Source organism: Crocuta crocuta, unplaced genomic scaffold (genome assembly GCF_008692635.1).
Source record: "Crocuta crocuta isolate KB4526 unplaced genomic scaffold, BGI_CrCroc_1.0 scaffold246, whole genome shotgun sequence".
NCBI lineage: Eukaryota > Metazoa > Chordata > Mammalia > Carnivora > Hyaenidae > Crocuta > Crocuta crocuta.
Genome location: NW_027531902.1, coordinates 82235 through 105004, shown reverse-complemented (window position 1 = coordinate 105004; position 22770 = coordinate 82235). Strand labels below are relative to the sequence as shown.

The 22770-nt window shown below is 54.5% G+C and overlaps 1 protein-coding gene across 2 annotated transcripts in view; it reads left to right on the top strand.

The window, feature by feature from the left end:
* The first annotated feature begins 7 nt into the window (after nucleotides 1-7).
* The window catches only part of EHD3 (EH domain containing 3), a 27815-nt gene continuing 5052 nt past the window's right edge, over nucleotides 8-22770 (top strand). For both annotated transcript variants that reach the window (XM_077774154.1, XM_077774153.1), the window contains exons 1-5: nucleotides 8-234; nucleotides 9051-9227; nucleotides 12332-12429; nucleotides 19823-20235; nucleotides 20878-21042. In XM_077774154.1, coding sequence (XP_077630280.1) covers nucleotides 8-234; nucleotides 9051-9227; nucleotides 12332-12429; nucleotides 19823-20235; nucleotides 20878-21042 — 1080 coding nt within the window. The remainder of the gene's footprint in view (nucleotides 235-9050; nucleotides 9228-12331; nucleotides 12430-19822; nucleotides 20236-20877; nucleotides 21043-22770) is intronic.

Genomic DNA, 22770 nt, shown 5'->3' with positions numbered 1-22770 from the left:
GGCCGAGATGTTCAGCTGGCTGGGTTCCGACGACCGCCGGAGGAAGGACCCCGAGGTCTTCCAGACGGTGAGCGAGGGGCTCAAGAAACTCTACAAGACCAAGCTGCTGCCCCTGGAAGAGCATTACCGCTTCCACGAGTTTCACTCGCCCGCTCTGGAGGATGCTGATTTCGACAACAAGCCCATGGTCCTGCTGGTGGGCCAGTACTCCACTGGGAAGACCACCTTCATCAGGTGAGCCGCCCCGTGCCTAGCTCCTCCCGGTGGCCCCTCCTGCCTGGGAAAGCACCGGAAGCCTTCCCTTGAGGGCGCTGAAGAAATTCTGGTGTTTGTCCAAAGCTTACCCCACAATTCCATTGCTGGTCCCCCCTCTCCCCTTACCTAGTACCTAAGTACCTCTCTGCTGTACTTAGCGCTTGGCTCAGGAGGTCAGTTTGAGGTGTCAAAAGTTCAGTCATCCCTATTCTCCCCATTTTATGGATGATGAAACTGAGGCCCAGGAGGTTCAAGTGAGAAAGCTCCTGGTCACAAGAACACCTTATGCTGGTGGGGGTGTCTCACACCCTCACTTTTTAGGGATGTGCCCTTCGTGGCCAGGATCACCCCTCTTGCCTTTTAGAGGGCTCAGCCACTCACCTGGGGGCTTCACAGTTGCAGCTGAGGAAGTAGGCTGGGGACTCTATAGCCCTTGCTGGGTAGTGCCACTTCTCCTTTTTATCAGTTTCCTTGTCTGAGCAGACCTCCTACATCTGTCTCTCAGAGACTGGACAGAAACAGTGTCAGAAGCAGAATGTCTTTCTCTTTTCCCTTGTTTGCTCTTAATGGCTTAGTAATAACATCATTAAATCTTTTAGATGTGGAAGGGACATTGGCGATCAACTCAGCCAGCCGAGGTGAAATGGCCGAGGCAGAGAGGGCTTAATGACTGTCCCACGCTGTGTTAACTGGGTAGGAGGCCAACCTGGGAGGCTGGTCCTAGATGCATGGGAAGACACCCTTGGCTAAATGCCTATGGCTTTGATGGTGAGTCATCTATTCCCTTGAGTTACAGAATCCCAGGGCCAGAGGGACCCTCGGGGAGTCAGCTCATCCACCCTGCGTTCAGAGAGCTCTGTGCTTTGCCCACCTGAGTAATGACAGTCTTTCCCATCTTTACAGGACAGGCTCCTCTCCAGTCCTCAGTCCACACAACCTTCAAGGCCAGGTGGTTTTCTTTGGCCTCGTTTACAACCATTGCCAAACTGCTGCAGGTGCTCCGTGGCCCTCTGTGTTAAGTCAGACTCCCCTGGTGAGGCAGTGGGTGCAGTGGCCTCCCCAAATCAGTGGTGCTCATCTCCTCCAGGTTTCAAAGCAGGGGCCCTGTTTCTATTCAAATCAAATCTTACTAGAGTTGGGCCACCTGCAATATGCAAAGCACTGTGCTTTGTTTGCCAAGGAGAGCAGAAAAGTTAACAGTCAGCTTGCTAATTTTCTAGCTACTAATTCCCCCAACACAAAGCTTATACACAAGCCTGGGAGCAGGGCTTGCTCTGTGCTAACATGTCGTGTCTGAACAGAGCACCCGATTGGGCTTGCCTTTCTTTGGAGGGTGGACAGTGTTGGGCTCAGCAGCTTTGAGGGGCTGAGTGATTTCTAAAGAACTACAGGAGTTAGGGGGTGGGCAGCTACTGGCTTTTGGATACCTGACATTATTAGAACGCCGAGGGCTCTTAGCAATGAATCTAATCCATTGCTTTCTCAACTTTTCTAAAGGTCGGTCAATCCTTTGAAAATCTGACAAAAGCTCTATCTGTAGGAAAATGCACACACACACACACACACACACACACACACACACAAATTACAAATTTATGTGTCATCTCAGGGCAAGAACCCCTGATCTGATCCATTTCCCTTAGTTGCTGCCAAAGACGCTTCAGAGCTACGTAGGTTCTGTACAAAGGTTTTCTTTGTAATCCATGTCCTCCAACCTGGCCTGGTTTGTGCCTCACGGGAAGTGCAGGCCATTTACAGATGGCTCCTGCCCTCACACTGCCTTCCTTGGCCACTGGACACGCCTCAGTTATAGCTCTTAGTACGTTATTGTTATTTACTATTGTGCCTTTGCTCCCTGAGGCCTCGGCCTGGGGTCTCAGCTACCCCCAGTAGAGGTGTACAGAGTGGGAGGGAAGCTGGGGAAAGGCGAGTGTCCCTGGGGGCGAAATTCTGAAGCAGCCAGCAGGTATAAGTGCCTCTTGACTGAGACACTTTCCTGGCTTTGCCTGAGTCATGCTGGCTGTTAACTGGGTCTAAGAGAGTGGCAGAGTCAAGTTGCCCATAGATTATGCCTTATCTGAGAGAGACAGGAAGGCTGCGGGAGGCAGTTCCCTCGCTTTCTTATCCTCCAAGTTCAAAAGTTCTCCCTCCTCACTTGCTCCTGTAGTAACTGAATTTAGCTCCTGCAGCCAAAGCACCCGCCTTGAGGGACCATCTGCCAGCAGAGTAGCAGGGCTTACAGCCTAGGGAAGCCCTCCGAAACCAAATTATATCTTTTCCTTCCTTTTCACTAAATCCACTGAACAGCTATTTTTCCTCCCATTGGAAAATGGAGACAAGAATAAATTTGAGGAAGAAGAAAAAGAAATCACCCATAATCCCACAACTCGGGGGAGACCATTTTAAATATCATATATATATATATATCTTTCCAGTATTTTTAGCTATTTTATAACACCGTTGGGATCATGCCAGAATGTGATTCTGTATGCTAATTTATTTCACTTAGAGAAGGAGCATTTTTTATGGAAATTCAAAAGTCTTTGTAAGCAATATTCTTAAGCTGCACGATATTTCACTATATGTATATGCAAATTATTCATTAACCAGCCCGCTTCTTTTGCACCTTCTAGGCCATCCCTAATTTTTTGCTAATTGTCGAATCACTCTGAATGCCTCTATGCCTAATATTTTCCCACCTATTGCACTGTTTTTTCTCTGCGGGTCCCAGAAGTGAAATCACTAGGCCGAGGGTTGTACAGTTCTGTTTTTGAATGTTTTTTAACTTTTTAAAAATTTTGGTGTTAAGAATCCCATTTCCGAGTTGCTTTCCAAGACGGTAAGTGGAGACAACACCCCTTCCCCAGGACCAAGAAGACTCCCCTTGGAGTAGCTAAGGGTGCCTCCCTCCCACCCCTACCCCTACTCTTGCCTGGGGCACCGTGATTCACTGCTCCGGCCAGGCCTGGACCTGTGAGGGACTTTTCCCTCGGAAACAGACCTGCCTCTTCATTCCCTGGCCCTGGGTCTTTTGCTTCCTGAGCATCCACCCACTTTCATTTATATGTACTTGCCACAGGGTCTATTTCTCATCTCAGGAAGAACATGCAGAAAAGGACATTCTTCTAATAACTAATTAATGTGCTATGCTCTCTGCCTGAAATAACTTCCCTGGCCTAAGGCCCAGCAACCCCGACCAATAAAATAAACAATAAATTGGCCTAGTGGCTGCTCCCTCCACAACACAGGCCGCCTCATCAGGTACAGTAGCCCTGTGTGCCTCTGGTCTGGCAGCCTTCCACCTGCTTATGCTGTCCCCCTCCCTTCCCTCCCTCTCACTGGCCCTGACAGCCTCTGACCCTTGCTCCCTCGCAGGCCCGTCCCACCCCCCCACCGTCCTGGAGCTGCATGTGGGGCGGCCCTGGGGGCTGAGGAAGACCCCGGTGCTCCACTGGGCTGGAAGGGAGGCCTGGCTGGGCCACCACAGAGCTGCAGGAGAGGATTACTGTGGCGGGCAGAGCTAGGCTGCCTGGGTTTGCACCGGGAGGTCTGGGCTGGTCCTGAGGATCACGTGGTCCTTCTGCAATGGGACTCAGACTCTGAAGTCTGATCACATGGTGGGGCTGCAGGGGTGAAGTGGGGGGCTACTCAATGGGCGCTTTGGACTCCCCCACCTCTTCAGGGGGCTCTCTGCATCCTCCCACAATGGTGAGTCAGCATCTGGCTCTGTCACGCCGTCTCTCATCACAGCCCTGGCATCCCCGCTGCCCAGGCCTCACCCCCAGTTATAGCACGGCTGCCATGTGAAGAATGATCGTTCGGAAAGCCAAAGGACTAGAGACAGGGGCCACCATTGGAGACCCACTGACCTCTGTAGGGTCTATCCTGCCAGCCACAGTCCCTGCAACACCTCGCTCCTGTCTTCCCGCTGAGGTCAGGGGACAGCCTTTGCCTGTCAGGGCTCTGGTCTGCTGGTCCCTCGGGGGGCCTAAGTGGAAACCTGCCTACCTCTGACAAGGCCTGAGTGTTACTCAAGGGAGTAAATAGCCCTAGGCCAGAGGAACTGAGTCCACCTGCCTCAGGTCTGGCTTAAGATCTGCCTTGAAAGCCAGGTGTCCAGGGGTCATCAGGAGAAGCGTTCACTGGTAGGAGGGAACCTCTGGAGAAAAGCCTCCATTCCATTCCCATTGACAATGGAGTGAGGCCATGGAAGGAACACAGTCTGGCTCAGCAGAATCCGGGCTCTAACAGTACCAGCTAAGAGACCTTGTCAGGAAGGCCTCACCTGTCCAAGCCTCAGTCTCCTAATCTCTAATGTGTGAAGAGCAACGACCACCTCAGAGTATTACTCTCCAATTAGGAAGGGAAAGAACCAGTGTAACGCCAATTATGTCCCAGGCATTATGCTTGGGACTTTCTCATTTGCTCTCCTCTTTCTAGCTGATTCTCTAAGCGGAGGCTTAAAGGCTGGCCCTCAGGAGGGTGGGGGAAGCCCTTGGCTAGCGCCACCCACAGCTGGGATAAAGGGAAAGGGGAGGGGTGTGAGGGAGGCGAGGATCTTGCCTCTACCTCCTAGGGCTGGAGGAGGGGTGGGAAAGAATCCCGTGGGCAGTGCTGGTTAATCCTGGACTGGGTGGGCCGGCCTGTGGCAGGGTGGGCCAGGCAAGGGGAGGCTAATGGCAGGCTTGGCAGCCCGGCCACAAGTCTCCTCTGTGCTGGGGTCACTTTGTCCCACAGCAGAGTCCACAGTATGCCAGGGACAGTGTTGGCTGCTCCATGAAGCACAGAGCTCACTCAGCCCTCAACTGCACCATTGAGGGTCTCCCATCCACCACCTCCCTTTGTGATTATGGGGTGCTTTCTGGTGTCCCTAAAACCTTCCTGAGGCCAGTATTACCCAACAGGGCAAGCATCATTTTGACCCTGTTTGAAAGCTAAGACCCCAAGGCTTAGACAGACCAAAGATACAGATGTACAACGCAGATACCTAGAACACAGAGCAGAAGGTGACATGTATGCCTTTCGAGTCTCCAGATCTGCAAAGTAAGAGTTGCAGCCTGAGGTCCGGCCCCTGCTGTGGCTGACATGGACACTCCAGAGGCAGACTGGGTTAAGATTCTTGGCCCCACGCCTTTACCCTGGGTACTTAGGTCACCAGTAAAGCAGGCCACATGCTTAGATTGCCCGCCAAGCAGGACACAAACACATGAGGAAAATGTTAGAAAACAATTTGCTTTAAAAAACCGTGAAGAAAAATCCTCCTCCTGGGAAAAGTCAGAATCGCATGGGACCTCTGTATACCTATATTGTGCTTTAGTATTTATTCATTTTGCATTGGATGGCTGTGGGGAGAAGGGGGCACCAGAATCGCTTCACCTCTTGGGGCCTCTAAATAGTGTTCTTTGGCCCCCAAGTTGGGCAATCTCTATCTCAATTTGCTCAACTGTGGAACTGAAATAATGCTGCCATACCATAATGCTTCTGGGACCGATGAGGTGGAGTCATCTGGGTAAAGGTCCCAGAGGGCACCTGCCACACAGCGGGTACCCCACCTGCCTGGCCCTCGCGACTCTTGCGGGTCCCCGTCTCTGCCATTCCCACCCAGGCTTGAATTCACTTTTCTTTTTTTACACCACTGTGGGAATGCTTTTGCCTGGCAACAGAGGCGATCTGTATCACTCCCCATCGAGAAGCAGCGATGAGCTCCCTCAATAGGTTTTCCCTTCTGGACACAGTGGTAGCTTTGTTCGGGAGGCACTTGCTGCTGCAAGCCATACGCAAATGGCCCTGAGAATTTACCCAGCCCTGGGTTCTCTGCCGGACCCGACTGTGTCCCTGAACTTGCTGGTGGCCTCATTGGATTCTGTGTTTCTCCAGACCTGTGTGTGTGTGTGTGTGTGTGTGTGTGTGTGTGTGTGTGTGTGTAGTCAGCAAATTGGAGGTCATGTGGGTTTAGCTGAGGCGGCAGGACAGCCAGCCCAGCCTCCAGGCCCTCGCTTGGCTGCCTGAGGCTGCGGCTCTGGTACGTCCCGGAAAGTGGCCTTTGGGATGCTGGGAAGCATCACCCTTTGTTCATCTGGTGGTACGCCGCGTCTCTCTCGGGGCTGGAACGTGAGACGCCTGTGTCTGAAAGATACTTCATCACTGCATTTGGCCCTGTTCGGGCTGGGCATTCTTGAGGCTGCCTCAGCAATGTTTCTTTCCTTCCAACTCTATTTCTGCTGTCCCTGAGGTCTTTGGTGACCTCTGGCACCCTCCTCCAGCCTCAGAATTCACACTTGCCATGCTCCCTGCGGGGCCCAGGCCCTCACAGGTGCCCCCTTCCCAGCACAGGCAAGAATGGTGGGTTTCCTGGGCACAGCCTTGACTCTCATGAAACAGCTTCAGGTTCCAAGAATGGCCTTGTAGAGCCAGTGACCCTGGCCCTGTAGAGCCAGTGACCCTGCTACAGAAGTAGCAGCCACTTCTGTGTGCTCCATCCCACTCATGGAGACTGGGCTGTGAACCCCAGTGGTGGGACATGAGTACATTCCTGGGTGTGCGAGCGCCGAAGCCCGTCCCCTGGCCAGCCTCCATCCAGGTCGTACTCCTTTGTGGCCCTCTCGTTCCACAGCTCCTCCTGGTCCCCTGGGGGGCTCAGCCCTTTTGCATTTCCTGGTCTCCATTCAGACAGTGAATGTAGTGGTAAGGAGCATGAATCCTCAAGTCCAATGTGCCAGGTTCAAATCCCAGCTCTGCTGTTTACTGACTGCATATTCTGGGGCACATTGTTGACCTGTGTCTCTTCCTTTTTACAATGAGTTGTAATCTTGGCACTGGGTACTTGTTGATGTGCTTAAGGTCTGTATCTAGTCCAACACTATGAGGTGGGCTTTCTTATTAGGCCCATGTGATGGTAAGCACCATGGCGCTCCAGTCAGAGATGGGACGATGAAGTGGGATAATGCATGGAAAGTCTAGAACAGCTTCTGGAATATGGCAGGTGCTTCATAAATCAGAACTATGATCTCTCATGATATGGAGGAAGGTAATGAGACTCGCAAAGGGCAAGTACCTTCGGAAGGTCCCTCATGGTTAGAGAGACCTGGTGGCTGGCCCTGGGCTGATGAGACACCCCGCCTCTCCTCTGAGGCCCTGAAGAAGGTGGGTTTGAGAAAGCCAGACGCACTGTGCAAGTGTGCCACTGTTGTCATTTATTCTTATCACAGCCCAGGTGCCAGCCTTCAAAATGGTCCTCTGACAGAAGAAATCTTGCCTGTATGCCTGGATTCTTGGGAGGAAGATGGGAGGTTCCCCAAGACAACTGAAACCCCTCCAGAGTGGGTGGGTGTGGCCCCCCTGGGTGGCAGCTCCTCCCTGGCTCCTTGGGGAGGGAGCCCATAGCAACCCAGCTTGAACCGCCCTGTGCCGCAGAGTAAACGAGTAGCTCAGAACACTTCCCCAAGGTACAAGCGGGATGTCAATGAGCCGGAAGAAACACCATCGGTCTCCTTGGCTACAAGCCTGCTAGGTGGAACACGACCTGTGCTCCAGACCCCTTCTGGGGAGGCATAAGGTAGGCAGAGAGCTCAGGCCCTGGAATCATGGCATCCAGTCCCAGCTCTGCCCCCAAACTGCAGGGCCTTGATCAGCTTGCTGTCAGGGCAGAAGATGGCTGGAGAGCAAAGGATTTGGTGTTACACTGATCCGGGTTTGGATTCTAGCTGCACTACTAGCTGTTTAACTTGGAGAAAGCCACATAACCCTACTAAGCTTTAGTTTCCTCAGTACCTGCTCATAGGGCCGTCATGAAGCCCGATGAAGATGACGTTCTCCAAGCAATGAGCATGATGTCTGGCAGGTGGAAATGCTAGTGAGTGTCAGCGTCAGTGGTTTTATCAGTGAAATGAAAAGGTTGGTCTAGAGCAGGATGTCCTCCCAGGCTGCATGTCAGAATCATTAAGGAAGTTCCTAGAACAGGCCAGTGGCCAGGGCCCCACCCCTGAGCCAGCGGGGCAGGACCGCCAGGTTGGGGCCTGGGCACCACTGGCTAAGGCCACACAGTAGCTCGAATGCTCCATCAGGGCTGAGGACCACTGGTCCGGGAGGCCTCCATGTTCCTTCCCTTCATTCTCTGGCTCACTGTGTCCCTTTGCTCTTGACTTCCAAAAGGGGCTATGGAGAGGGGAAGCAGCCTTGGGCTCTCACTGCCCAGGTCTGAAAAAGAGCAAAGAGAAGCACCCACAGGCCACAGCCTCATAGTGACTTTGGAGAGTGGGACCAGCAGTGTAAGACGTCATGAAGATGGACTTGGTACAGTGTGCCCTTCACACGGTGTGATGTAGGAGCTATCTTTATATTTTATATTAAGTGGCTGGCCTGCGGACCTAAGCCAGCAGAGTCTGTGAACAGCCTCCTTCTTACCTAGCCCCTCTGCAGGTACCTTAGCTGGCCGCCTTCACCTATAAAATCTGCTGTACTCCGCAGAAGTGCGTCTCAACCTGTACTTTATTTCTGAGCCCAAATCTTGCATCTCCTCGCCCTCCAACTACTGATTCAGAGAGGATAAAGACCAAGATAAGGATAAAGATAAAGACCAAGAAGGACAGATTAGATAGTTTAAGTTTAGCTAAAATCCCACTTCCTCCCCAGAGGTCTTTGGATTCCCCATCCGTGAAAATTTGTCTCTACCGAGGAATGTCATTGCTGCTCATCTGCCCCTCTGCCGTGACTCCCATCCGCACCTGCCTGTGGTAGACGTGCGGCTTTGCTCTGCTAACAGAATCTCTGCATTATGACTGTGCTCCCTCTGGCAGGTACCTCCTGGAGCAGGATTTCCCAGGCATGCGGATTGGGCCTGAGCCGACCACCGACTCCTTCATTGCTGTGATGCACGGACAGGTGGAGGGGATCATCCCTGGGAATGCCCTGGTGGTGGATCCCAAGAAACCTTTCAGGAAGCTGAACGCCTTTGGCAATGCCTTCCTGAACAGGTGAGTGCTCAGGGAACACATATCCTGGGGGTTCTCTTTTCTCCTTGTTGGGGTATGAGAAGGAAGAGGAGGGCTTTGGGAGGCTCAGTGCCTTTTCCATACCCAGAGTCTCTTCGTTGTTCCCTTCTTGCTGGGAATGTCACTGAGTCAGTCACCGTGGATTACAGATGTAGGAGCTGGTCCAATTCCTGATCATGGAGCAGGGAAAGGTACAGGAGTTGAATCACCTCCCCCTAATCTGCACCCCTCTCCAGTGAAAGCAGAGAGGGCTGTTCCGTATAATACCCAGCTTTTGTCTATACAGTTGACCTTGACAGCACAGGCTTGAACCGTGTGGGTCCATTTATATGTGAATTTTCCACTGCGTGGTGTGGGGTGGCAGAAATGATGCCCTTAACCCCCTCATTGTTCAACAGTCAACTGTATTATGGAAGGGGTTTGCATCCAACTGGAAGGAGGTAGAGGAAGGTTTCCCTCTATTCCTGGACATTGTTCTTACTGGGTGGAAGGAACCTTAGACTGATGGTGGAAGTCCTGAGTTTGAGCACTGCCTCTCTCACTAAACTCACTGCGTGACCAGGCCACCTCCCCTCCCCTGGGACAAGTGTAAACCTGCAGACACCAGGTTCATTGTGTCAGTTTGAGTGGCAAAAGCAATAGGGAATGCCTAGCAAGCTGGCCCAACATTCCCCCTCTTACTCTGCATAACCAGAATGCAGGCTGCCCCCCAGTCACGCTTGTCACATAGGGCCACACCACAATTTTGCACGTGCATTGCACTTAAACAGTTTGAACTACTTTCTTGAATAGGAGGTATTTAGAGCAATGGCAAAGATGATGGTCTTTGGCATCAGAGAGTCTGGATCCAAATCCTACCAAAGGGCACCACGGATCTTAGACAAATTACCTAATTTCTCTGTGCCTCCCATTTCCCACCTGTAAAATAGGCTAAGTGTAATATATCCTCCAAGGACTGGAAGAATATAGCTCGCTGCAGGAGCCCCAGGAGCAGAAGACCGAGCCCTGCAGGGTTTGTGCCTTCTTCCCGGAGCACTCAGGAGCCGACAGGACGGGCGTTTAGACTGATGCCGGCTGGGGACCAGCCAGCCATGTCCGTGGGAAGGACAACAGGGAATAAGGAAGCCCCCTTCCAGAAGCTTCCAGCTCACTGCAGCCACACCCAGGGAGGCTGCACCACAGACCTCTGGCTCCCGTCTCATTGCTGCCCAGGGTCATGTTCCAAACACACCCCAACCCCGTAGCCTCCTTCTCCCTCAGCAGATGGCCTCGCCTCCTATTCTAGAGAAGATGGAAGCCAGGACCCTTGGAGTCTCTGGAGTTGGATTTTAATCTGTCCATGCACGGAGTTCACCTGCATCTGTCCCCGCTCCCTTCTACCAGTCTGCAGAGAGCCTCTCCCTCTCTGACCCTCCACGTCTGCCTCCTCTCCTCCCCACAGGTGCTTCCGGGCCAGCTCCTCAGGGACCATTCTCTTTCCAATGACACCACCCTCTCCACCCCTCCCCTCCATGTAGAAATATCTCCTCTCCACAGCCCTGCCTCTCTTGAGCACTGGCTCTCTCACTAACCTTGACCCTGCCACCTTCAAGTTTCTTGACTAGACCTCCTCATTTCTCTCTGTCCTCCAACCTGGGAACATGACTCCCCCATCACAGCTGCCCATGTGAGGGTCACTATGACCTCTCAGTGATGATGAGCAATGGGGGCTTCCCACCGTGACCTCACCCTGCCTCTCTTTGGTATCCGTCTCTCTCAGCCACTGTTCCCCCTCAGCCCCTGGGCCTCCTGCTGCCTCCCTGTCTGCTCTGTCCCCTTCCCCTCTGGCTCCTGTGACCCAGTGTCCCCCTCAGCGGGACCCCCCCCCACCCTCAGCCCCCTGCCCTTCTCACTCCCAAGAGCTCAGCTTGGGTGAAGCCTCAGCCACAGCTCCCTGCCCCGAACACCAGCCCCATGCACATGGCTACCAGGTCACCAAGCGACAAAACCCAGCTGACGCCAGCTTCAGCAAATGTGGGGTTTGTTGTGGAATATTTGGGTGTGCCCTAGAGCCTGAGGAGCCATGGGCTCCTCCCTCAGCTCCTTGTCCCTGTAGGACAGGGGCTGTGCTGTTTACTGTTCCAGCCCATCACCTAGCCCAGCACCGGGCACGGGGCAGGCACTGCATACAGACGTGACGAACTCAGCTGGACTTGCTGACAACCACCGTATCTGACGGAGTCACTCTTGCTTAAAATGTTCCTCGGTATAAATGGGTTTATGTCGTCTTCAGTATAAAACCCAAACTTTTCAAGGCCCCCGTGATCTGAAACCTGCCTCCCCGTTCATCCCCACTCTGGCTACTCTGGCGTCATTTGTGAAGCCCTTCCCAACACCCCCTAGCGTGAGTCCCAGCCTCCTCGCCTATACTGGGCGGTGGAGGCCCAGTGCACCGGACAGAGTAAGACTCCTGGTTGGCTTCCACCAACAATAGCATATAAGAGAGAAGGCTTGAAGAAGAGGGGCCTCAGGTTTACCAGTTTGTGTTTTGAGACTTCAGGATGTAGCCCTAGATATATTTCCTTTAACGAGGCTTGACTGCTATTTTGATAGCATTGCATTTGAAAACCCAAATACGTGTTCCTGGGTGCTGTGACCCCCTCATCAAAGCCAGCTCCAGTGCTTCCTCCTCCAGGAAGCCGTCCCTGGAAGCCCTCTCTTCACCTTGGGTTTCCTGAGGCCTTCACCTGACCTCCCTCAAGGTGCTGGTCCCATACCACCCATATTGTGATTGCCCACGCACGTGCCCCCTCCCCATCAGACTGTGCACCTTGGAGGCAGAGGCTGAGGTTTGCACATCTTTGTGTCCCTGATAGCAGGACTTCACAAATGCAGGACCACGACTGCCTCGGGATCACCCAGGGAGCATCCCCCAAATACAGGGCCAGGGGGCCTAGTGCCAAGGCCGAGTCTGGATCGGAGCCTGGGGTTGGCACCGGAAGGCCGCCAGGCTACTGAACGTCTGCCCCAAGGCTGGGTGCGCCTGCACGCGTGAGGGTGCACGGGAGCCAGTGAGAGGACAGCGGGCTTGCTCTCGCCCCGTGCAGGTTTGTGTGTGCCCAGCTGCCCAACCCGGTGCTGGAGAGCATCAGCGTCATTGACACCCCGGGGATCCTGTCCGGGGAGAAGCAGAGGATCAGCCGAGGTAAGCGACGCCCCTGCTGGGATCGACTCTGCCTCTGTGCTGTGTCCTTCCCGGTGTGTTTTCTTGCTTCTGTACTATGAGCTAGACTCCCCAGGACCCTGCTGTACCTTGACGAGCTGGCGCTGCCTGGTGTGCCTTGGGGGACAGTCCTAGGCAGGGGCCAGGGGACAGTTCGGGTCCACTGTAGCTCAGGCGACAGCTGGCCTCAGTCTCCTCATCTGTAAAAGGACACAACGGTGTCTGCCTTACTTACCTCATCGGGTTCATTCATTCTCCAGGAGGCACTACCCATGGGCCAGACCCTGGTTTGCTCCTGAAGTCCCCGTGGTCCCTGGCCTGGGGCGCTCCGCAGGGAAGGCCTGCAGAGAACTTCATCCCAGTAACGTGAGGAGGCGAGCATGCTCGGGGCCTAAGAGTGGGCAGCTAGGTTTGGAGCTGCACTTGGAAAACTGTTCACTCCAGACAGAGATGGGCTAACGGCTCACGAAGGGAGGACCCCGGGCATGGCAGCGAGGAGACAGAACCCTGGCACCAGCCTGCCACGTCCTCACCGAGTGAGCTCAGGCAGGGTTCTTCAATTATGCATCTGTAAAATAGGGGGAAATTGTTCTCTCTACTTTATAGGCTCATTGGAGGATTAAAAGAAATAATCCAGGCACAAAGCCCTCTGCCCGGCACGTAGCAAATGTCCATACACGTGAATAAACACCATCATCATCACTGGGTTTTATTCTGGCTCTAAAATGCTAGATGATGCTGTACAAAACAGAGGTCTGCTCCTGGCCCCCCAGCCAGCCTCTCCTGCCACCTCCTGCTGTGTGCTCTGGGCAGCCCCCCTGCCCTCTCTGGGCTGTGTCTCTGTCAGGCAAAGCCAGGCCACTCCCACCCCAGTTCTGGAGCCAAGTCCGCACTCAGAAGTCAGCCTCCGGGAAGGAAAGGCTTGGGGCTGGCAGGGTTCTGGGCAGTGGCCTTAGGTGACTGTCTGCTTCCCGCCGCATGTGCCTTGGCTCCCCGTGCCCTGCAGCTGCCCGAGGTCTGTCGTGCGGCAGGTCTGTGCCAACACAGTGGGGTCCAGAAACCCTCTCCTCCAAGGGCAGGGCCTGTAGGCCCCGGCACCTGCTTAACCCCGGGTTCCCAGGGCCCCAGGAGGGGAGCCCACTGCCTCACGGGTAACAAGCCAGTGCCCCCAGGCGTGTACTAAGGGGGCCCAAGTGCGGCTGGTGCTGGCCTGGGTACAGGCCCGTCATGTCAGAACCGGGCCGCCCTGAGCACTCCTGACAGCTGGCCCGGCTTCCTCTCTGGCGGAGCAGCTCTCTTGCAGATCGCTCTCTGGGGTGGCAGGACCCGGCTCGGCCCTGGGGTGGTCCCCCGTGGCTGTGTGAGTGGGGACAGCCCGCCCTGGCAGAGGGGAGACAGGGAAGATGGCGGGAGAGGCCCTCAGGTCAGCACTCCAGGGCCTCTGGACCCCAGTCTGTCCTGCAGGACAGAGTCTGCTCCCGGGAAACCTCAGTCTGGAGTAGGTGGGGGGCAGGGCAGGAAGGCCCCGCCTCTCTCTCCCGTTTCACTGAGGAGGTGACCCTGGGACGAGGGGGAAAGATAGCAGCAAGTCAGGAGGGGCCTTGAGTTAACATGTCATGTAATCAGTGGGGCAGCAGTGGAGGGAATAGGGGAGCCTGGGCTCCGGGCGGCGCAGGGGTGAGGCGGAGCTGGTTTGGAGACATAGAGCCCACGGCCCTGGGAAGAGAGGCTTGTCTGCTCTCTCCCCTGGACCTTCGTGAGCGCTGCGGTGCGCGTGTCCATGACCTGTGGAGGGGAGGCTTGGGTGGCTCTCCGTGTCGCTTCTGTTGTTTCCCTAAACACTCCCTCCCTCCTTACCAGCCCTCCCCCTCCCCGCCCTGCCCTGCCCATTTCGTCTGGCCTCATCCTAAATTTAGGCCTGAAGGGGATTTACTGATTCACACTAGCCCCCTGGGTGTCCTTAAGGAAGGCTCAGGAGAGCCACGACTTTTCACTCTGAACCACCTGGGGGCTGGGGAGGGAGGACGTGGTGCGTGCACCTGTGAGGCAGTGCAGCCTGAGAGGACTCCAGCCTTTGGGATTTCCAAGGGCACTGGACTGGGAGGTCAGAGCCCTCTGGTTCTAAACACATGTATAGGTCTCAACAGGTCACAGTTCTTCCCTGAGCTTGCGTCCACTTCTGTAACAAGGGATAATGATACCCACCACAGGACCTTGTGAGGTCTACAGATGGTAATGGAAACAGACAGCTCTGGGCGTGGATGACAGTGCACTCCCTTCTTTCCCCTTTATCTGCCAGCCAGGGCTGCCCTTTATACAATCTCAGAGTAATCTGTGCAGACGGCCTCCCTTAGAGTTGTGCAGTGCACAGCCTGTGCAACTGTGTGTGGCAGCCTGCTTGCAGGGACTCCTGTCTTCCTCAGCTCCTGTCCCATTCCATTCTTCTCCTGTTCTTATATCTTCCCTCCTGCTTTCATCTTTAGGCCTCAGTGGCTGCCCTCAGCAAATTGGGTGCTTGGTTTCCTTGCCTGCCCCTCCTATCCCCTCCCACACCAAGCTGACCTCTAGAAGTGATGGCCCCATGACTGGCTACATAAACCAGTCTGTTCTCTGCCTTCCCTGTGATAAAAACCAGAGCTGGGAGCTGGGCATGGGTGCTGTATCACCAGCCCGGGCAGTGCTGCCCTCAGCACTCCAAGGAGACTAGGTATGAAAGGGCATCAGGCACCCTTAGGTATCAGGGAAGTTTCCAGTATGCAGAGCCTCTCCCACCCTTTCCCAGCCACAGAACCTGGTAGTTCCAGTTTATACCTACACACATATACACCCCCACACCTACATGCACCCACCACTCCCTCCATACACACTATCCTCCCCCACTCCTCCTGACACACACACACAGTGTGTGTGTGCACAGAACCAAATGCTCTTTGTGCAGCTTCTTGCCTGGAGCCCCCAGAGCTCTGGGTTTGGCTGCACCACAGATCCAGTGCTCTGTCCTCCCTCCAGCTGGCTCAGGACAGGACAGGACCCATGAGTAATCCTGCAGCTGCCCTGGACAAGCTCCCCAGGCCTAGAGACGTGTAGAGCCTATGGTCCAGCCCATACCCCATTCATTGAGCTCCGTGCCAGGCACAGTACTATGTCTCACCAACAAAAAGAAGCACCGTTATCAAATCTGCACAGAGCCTCCTCCGGCCTGGTGACCCTGGGGTGCCACATTCTGGAAAGTGAGCTGCTCCCAAGGGCTCCTCAGGCCTCAGGCTTCATGGGACGGAGCACCCAGCCCTGGGCCAGAGCTGGAAGAAGTGTGGTCCTTGTTCGGGGTATGGCCCCTCTTCCCCAGGCCTCGGGGTGGGTGTCTGAGAGGGAGACAGGAAGCAAGGGACATCCTGGAACCTGAGCCCAGCAGGTCCTGGGCCAGTGCTTGTCTCTGGATGAAAGTGCCCTGGGCTGGGCAGCGGAGGGGCAGGGAGGCAGTTCCTGGAAGTGACAGGATGTGCCCAGTCCCGGGCTCATTACTGGGAAGAAAGGATGCAGCAGCAGCGGGAGGGGCTCCGGAAGCCTGAGTGTCCTCACACTTGAGAACCACGTTTCCTGGCTCCTTGTCAGCTAGACATTCCCGCAGGCCCCACGCCAGAAAAGCACCCCCTTGAGCCTGGGGCTCCCATTCCTCCCCATAGGTCTCTTCCTGTACAGGTGAGCTCAGCAGGGCCACAGCAGGGGAACCCCATGCCCGGGCCACAAAGCTGCCATGGGAGCTGGTCTCCTGATACCCAGTTTAGCGGCTTTTGAAGCGCCTTAGCATCACCTGCCCAGGAAGAGCGCAGGGAGGAGAATGGGGCCGGCTCTCACCTACGGTTCCCCCCGGGGGCACCGTGGAGGGTCCAGGCTGGTCCTTGCGGTCTTACGCCCCTGGCCCGTGCCTGGACCCTTGCTGGAGAGGGGCCCCAGACTCCATGCCATACACATGCACCTGTGTGGGCTCCGTGGGCCAGGGCAGAGCAGCAGGATCCAGATGCATGTCACAAGGGCTTGCCGCCAGCCTTACGGTCATTGGAGGCCTGCAATGAGTCTGTCGGGCCACTTCCAAGGTTACATCTCCGAGGCATGCAGTGTGGCATTTGTTCCCCACTGACATCTGAACTCTTCCCACGTTTTGAAAATTGATGTCCTTTTCTTTCTCTTTGGCTAAAATGTCTTTAAATCTCTTTAAAAGAGTTTGGGGGGCAGGATAGGACCTTTTATGCAACCATGACAAGTGCCTGGTTTGAGAGCTCGGTCCTCTGAGCTCCAGCCTCACACATGGCTATGCATAGGAAGAGAGCGTGGACAGGAGTCAAGGGTCTGGGGTCTAGTCCCAAGGTTGCCACATCCCACCTGTGTGAGCTCGGCCAGCTCCTAACCTCTCCGTCCCCTCCCTTCCCTGTAAGATGTGTGTCCCCTGTAGCTCCTGGCATGTGGACAGTTATGACGATCAAACTAGACAGTTGAAAATACAAAGAAACGTGATCCCTGCTTTGCTGTTCAGAATATGCAGGAAGTCAGCGGGTGATTAAGGAGTTGCCTTGCTTATTGCGTTTGTCTCATTGATTTCCTCCTGCCTGGCATTACTTAGAAATGCTTTCTCTCCAGTCCTCTGGAGCCGGAGGCTAGTGGGGAGAGCCCCAGATCTCCATAGGCTGCGCGGTCTCTGGGCCTGATGCCTACAGACAGACCGATCTCTTGGAGCCAGCAGACTCGCTGCGCATAATCCCAGGGATTCTGAGAAGACCAGCTTCGCCACTCCGTCTCTCAGGGCTTCAATCTCCCTCCACCTACTAGTTTGTTTCTCATAAGCCCTTGAGCTGCTGCAGGTGCTCAGGAGTTCCTATTGGGGGTCTCAGAGCCATTCCCAAGACCAGCCGGGGAAGGGGACCTGTCATCCCAGGCATTAGGGCAGAGCCCTCCAGACTGATCCAGGCCCTCCCTGTGCTATGGAATCCTATTGCCATGGCTGTAGCACTGACCCCTCATCGGTTGCGTGTTATCATCCCCATTTTACAGCTGAGAAAACTGAGGTTCAGATTTGCTAAGGTCACACAGAAGATAAATGAGAGAGCTAGTCCTGTGCCTTGCCCTTAATGGGTCCATCCGTGCCTTTCAGACGCTCCCATTCTTGGATGTGCTTAAGCCCTGCCCCTTCCCACCAGTCCCGGAGATAGTTACCTGTTCTGGAGGCTGCTAGGCTCTGAATAGCGGGGAGCAGGAGGCCGAGCTTGTGAGGAAGCCTACACCCTCGCCACTTAGTCCTCAGGTCCTCGCAGCCAAACCTGGGGAGGAAGCGCCTGGCATTACTAACTTTGCAGTTTGATAGCACTCGTCAGAGCATGCAGAATCTGCAAAAGTGGGAAGATGAATAGGAAGCCTCTGTGCTTATGAAATCCCAGAAAAGCTTTCCAGAAGCCGTCTGTGTGTCCTCAAGCAAGAGCAGACCTCACACAGGACCCCCAAGGTGTTTAAGACAGAGGCCCCCCCAGGGTCCTTTCTCCCTGCCCAGCAAGGCCTTCCTCTGGTCTCCCCTTCATCATCCTGTGGTGCTCTCCAGCCTCACACCTCTGGTCTTCAAAGCAGGGAGAAAGGAAGCTCAGAGATCTTCCAATCCAGCTCCCTGTTTTAACGGGCAAAGAGACCGGGGACCAGAGACAGAAGGGTCTTTGCCCAAGATCACACAGCAACTTGATGGCTGACAGAGACTGGAAGTGAGCCTGCCAGGCCAGTGCTCCTCAGGGAACCCCTTCAGAGCACATCCTACCTCAAGAACACCGAGCCAATAGGAATGGGCAGGGAGCTGTCATCTTCCAGCAGCACTGAGCTACTACTGCCCCACCCCACCCCGAAGTGGGGGCTGGTCAGCCTTGCCCTCACTGCCCCCCAAGCCTTTGCAGCTGCGCCCCCTCTTGCACAGCCGGTGCCATCCGGCATTGGTGAGAGGTGGGAGAGGCGGGAGCCTCTTTCCTCTCCAGCTTCTCCAGCCCCTTTGCTTTCCTGAGTCCACGGAGGGGTGACCAGAGGGCCTGATTTCGGGGGGAGACATGATCCCGGTTCCATCCCCTCCCCCTCCCACCAGATGGCCCTGCACACTCTCTGAGCCTTCGCTTCCTTGTCGGTGAAGTGCCAGACCCTGGCCGACTAGCCAGCCAGCCAGGAGTGGTTGCTCTGGGCCTCACTAGCAAGGAGCTGCAGCACGCTCTCGGGGCTGCCCTGCCCGAGGCCTGCACGCCACAGTCACAGTCCGACCGGGCCGGATTTGGGAGTGAGCCCCGCTGCCCTCCCCAGTCACCCAGGAGGGCAGACTTGCTGGTTCTGGGCACCAGAGAGCAGGAGGGGGGGTGGAGGCTGCAGGCTCGCCTGGGCACTGGGGAGGGAAGGAGAAAGGAAGGTGGGGAGGCAAGGAGGCAGCCACGTGCAAGACAGCTGCCCTCTGCGTGTGCAGGGAGCCCAGGGCCCAGATGGCACTGTCCAGCCCCAGCCCTACCGCTTAGGGACTACTTGACTGTCACGTCATCCTCAAACCTCAGTTTCTTCCTCTTTTTTTAAATTTTTTTTTTAATGTTTTATTTATTTCTAGGAGAGAGAGAGAGACAGTGTGAGCAGGGGAGGGTCAGAGAGAGAGGGAGTCACAGACTGAAACAGGCTCCAGGCTCTGAGCTGGCAGTCAGCACAGAGCCCGACGCAGGGCTCGAACCCACGAACCGCGAGATCATGACCTAAGCAAAAGTCGGATGCTTAACCGACTAAGCCACCCAGGCGCCCCCTCAGTTTCTTCCTCTTAAAAGCTGGAATGAGTCTTCTCATCCTGTGTACCTCAAAGGGTGCTGCAGGGGTGAAATGAGGCCATGACATAAAGGTCTTGCCCACTGGAGCAAGCACTGAACTTGAGGTTGGAGAGCTGGGTACCGTGCCCCAGCGGCCGCCTCCTGCAAGCAAGGTGGTCTTGGCTGAGTCACTGCCACAGTATTTCAGTGGCACTGACTACACCCCTGCCTCATTGCTGGGCAAAGCCCAGCCCCCTGTCCCTGAATGGAAAGAGCCTCTTTGACTGAATGAAAAGACTAAATGGGAATAATGATGTGCATAGTAACTATGTGCTGGGCTCGGGGTATATTTAGTCCTTATAATTCCATTAAGCAGGTGCTATTAGTATGCCCACCTATGGGTGAGAGAATCAGGAACACTAACATGTTCAAGGCTAAATACAGAACATGTGGAGGCGCAAGGGCTGGAACCCAGGTGTGACTCCCAAGATGGCGTTCTGTGTCCACACCTGGCCTCCTGTCCCCGAGCCCCTCCCTGTGCAGCAGAGGCCCCCCTCCTGACTTCCCCTCTGCCGCAGGGTACGACTTTGCGGCTGTCCTTGAGTGGTTCGCCGAGCGGGTGGACCGCATCATCCTGCTCTTCGACGCCCACAAGCTGGACATCTCCGATGAGTTCTCAGAGGTCATCAAGGCCCTCAAGAACCATGAGGACAAGATGCGGGTGGTGCTGAACAAGGCGGACCAGATCGAGACACAGCAGCTGATGCGGGTGTACGGGGCCCTCATGTGGTCCCTGGGGAAGATCGTGAACACCCCGGAGGTGATCCGGGTCTACATCGGCTCCTTCTGGTCCCACCCCCTTCTCATCCCCGACAACCGGAAGCTCTTTGAGGCCGAGGAGCAAGACCTGTTTAGAGATATTCAGAGTCTGCCCCGAAATGCTGCCCTGCGCAAGCTCAACGACCTCATCAAGAGAGCCAGGCTGGCCAAGGTGAGGCTGACCCTGGGAGACGGGGAGGTTCGGGACGGGAGGGTCAGGTGCAAGAGCTGAGGGCTGCCACCGGGTTGGGGGTAGGGACAGTGTCCTCTAGCTCCTGCATCATGGGTACCAGCTGAGCCCCCTCAGTAGTCGGGGGCAGGATAGCCTACTGGTTATGATCACAGGCCCTGGTGTGGGGTGGCCAGATTGGAGCCCAACTCCACAGTTTATAAAATGTGATCCCAACCCTGGCAAGGCCCTTAGTCTCTCTGTGCCTGTTTCCACCTCTATAAAATGAAGGGGTAGGGGAAGGTAAAGTAAGATAAGGAATGTAACAGCCCCCACCGCAGTGCCTAGCATCCTCAGAGGTACTCAGGAAATGTTACCCGTTGTTGTTGGCTTCCTCGTCATCAACATCACCAGTATTACCATCCCTATAACTGCCTTGACCTTAACCTCTCCCATACTCTAACCTTTCCTGTGTGATCTAGGAAAACGGCTCAGTGCTACGAGCAAGGGGGTGGGATAGAAATTATTGCTGAGATAGCAGCAGGAGGAAGCGTCTATGGGAAGAGATGGGGCCAGAGCAACCCTGGAGGAAGGAACGGATCAAGGGTTTTGAGTGGAAGGTTTCTCTCTGCTCCCATTTCCCAGGTTCATGCCTACATCATCAGCTCCCTGAAGAAGGAGATGCCGTCGGTGTTCGGAAAGGACAATAAGAAGAAGGAGCTGGTGAACAACCTGGCTGAGATTTATGGCCGGATCGAGCGGGAACACCAGATCTCACCCGGGGATTTTCCCAACCTGAAGAGGATGCAGGTAATCCGGGGTCTGGGGGTCCAGGACAAGGGACAGTCTGATTGCCCAGGATCAGAAGGATGGAGATGGCCCCAGGTCTGTGCTCCCTGCTGGCGTCACTGGGTCTGGGGAGAACACAGAGCCTCAGTGCTCCCAGGGAGGCTGGGGTATCATAATGCTTGCCTGATACCTCCAGTTTAGGACCTCCCCCAGTGACAGACAGGCTTGGCATCCCTGCCCTGCCGCGTGAAATGGAATGTCACCTGACGCAGGGTCTCCAGGCCCTCGAGTGCCTAAGTTTACCTCTGAGCTCCTACTTGGGAGCAGTTTGGGACATGGAGAAACATAAGTCTGCACTAGAGATTGCCACCTTTGGGGTACCCCGAGGGTTCCTATCTTGGGCCCGGCACCGTAACACCTGATTTCTCACGTTATTCCCCAAAGCAGTCCTCTGAGGGATGCATATTCTCCCTCCTTTTACAGATGAGCAGACTGAAGTTTACAAAGGTGATTAACCTGTGTAATTAATTGCTGGCAGCTTTCTGAGTGCACTGTTCACACAGGCTGCTGGGAATCCGTCTCCACAGCCCAAGCAAGAATCTACCACCCCTGTGCTAACTGGATCCTCTGTGAACCTCTGTCTCTTCATCTCTAACCTCAGGCTCCAGAAGCACTCATCTGATATGTACGCTATGAGCATCAGTGAGATAATAAATGGAAGGTGCTTCGCACAGAACCTGGCTCTTAAAATGCAGTCTTGAGTTAAGATATCACCACTGAGGGAAGCAGAGTGACAAACAAGGGACCTACCTCTCTGTACCAGTTTTGCAGCGTCTCATGGTTCTGTAATTATTTAAAAGTAAAAGGTTTCTAAGAATTAGGGAATTTTTTAAAGAATAGCAGCACATGAAGTAGTAATATTGTTTTTGCTCTTGCTGCTGATTTTGATCTTTGGCTTGGAACTCCTTTCTCGGTTTAAGACTGGAGGTTCAGAGCATCCATATGGTCCCAAATAGGCATTTTTAGTTTCCTATGTGCTTGAAGGAAGAGAAAAAAATAGGCATTCAAATAATGCGTGTGTTCATGTAGCCATTCATTCCTGGAACCACCTACCACGAGCCCGTTACTAATTTCAGAATTACTTTCACATAACTCAGGGTTGTCACTCAGCTGTGGCTTGGAATACTTCCAACTTTGAGCTTCTCTTTCTGTTACGAATGTAATGATCTCGGGGCACCTGGATGGCTCAGTCTGTTGAGCCTCCAACTCTTGATTTTGGCTCAGGGAACAACCCCAGGGTCTGGGATCGAGCCCCCGCGTCAGGCTCAGCATGGAGCCTGCTTCAGATTGTCTCTCCCTCTGTCCTTTTCCCCCACTCATGTGCTTTCTCACTCTCTCTCTAAAATAAAAAAAAAAAATTAAAATTAGAGAAGAATGTTGTGCTTTGGAAGCAAACATTTAGGAAGATAGCATTCGAAAGGAACCACACAACCCCATTTTTAATGTGAGGAATCCTTTTGCAGCATAAAGGTTTCACCTTCGCATCTGTTTGCCAGTCACACGTTAGGATCTGTTGTTCAGTGCCCTGAACCAGGCACGTAAACCAGTCCTTGAGCCGCTGTGCCCCACTGATATTAGGATATTAGGATGCCTTTTTGGGAGCCCACCAAACACACCTAGAGGTGGGCAGGCTGTGAGAGATGCCAGGGACCCCGGGCTTGTCTGCTCATGCCCCGTATACCCCCCACC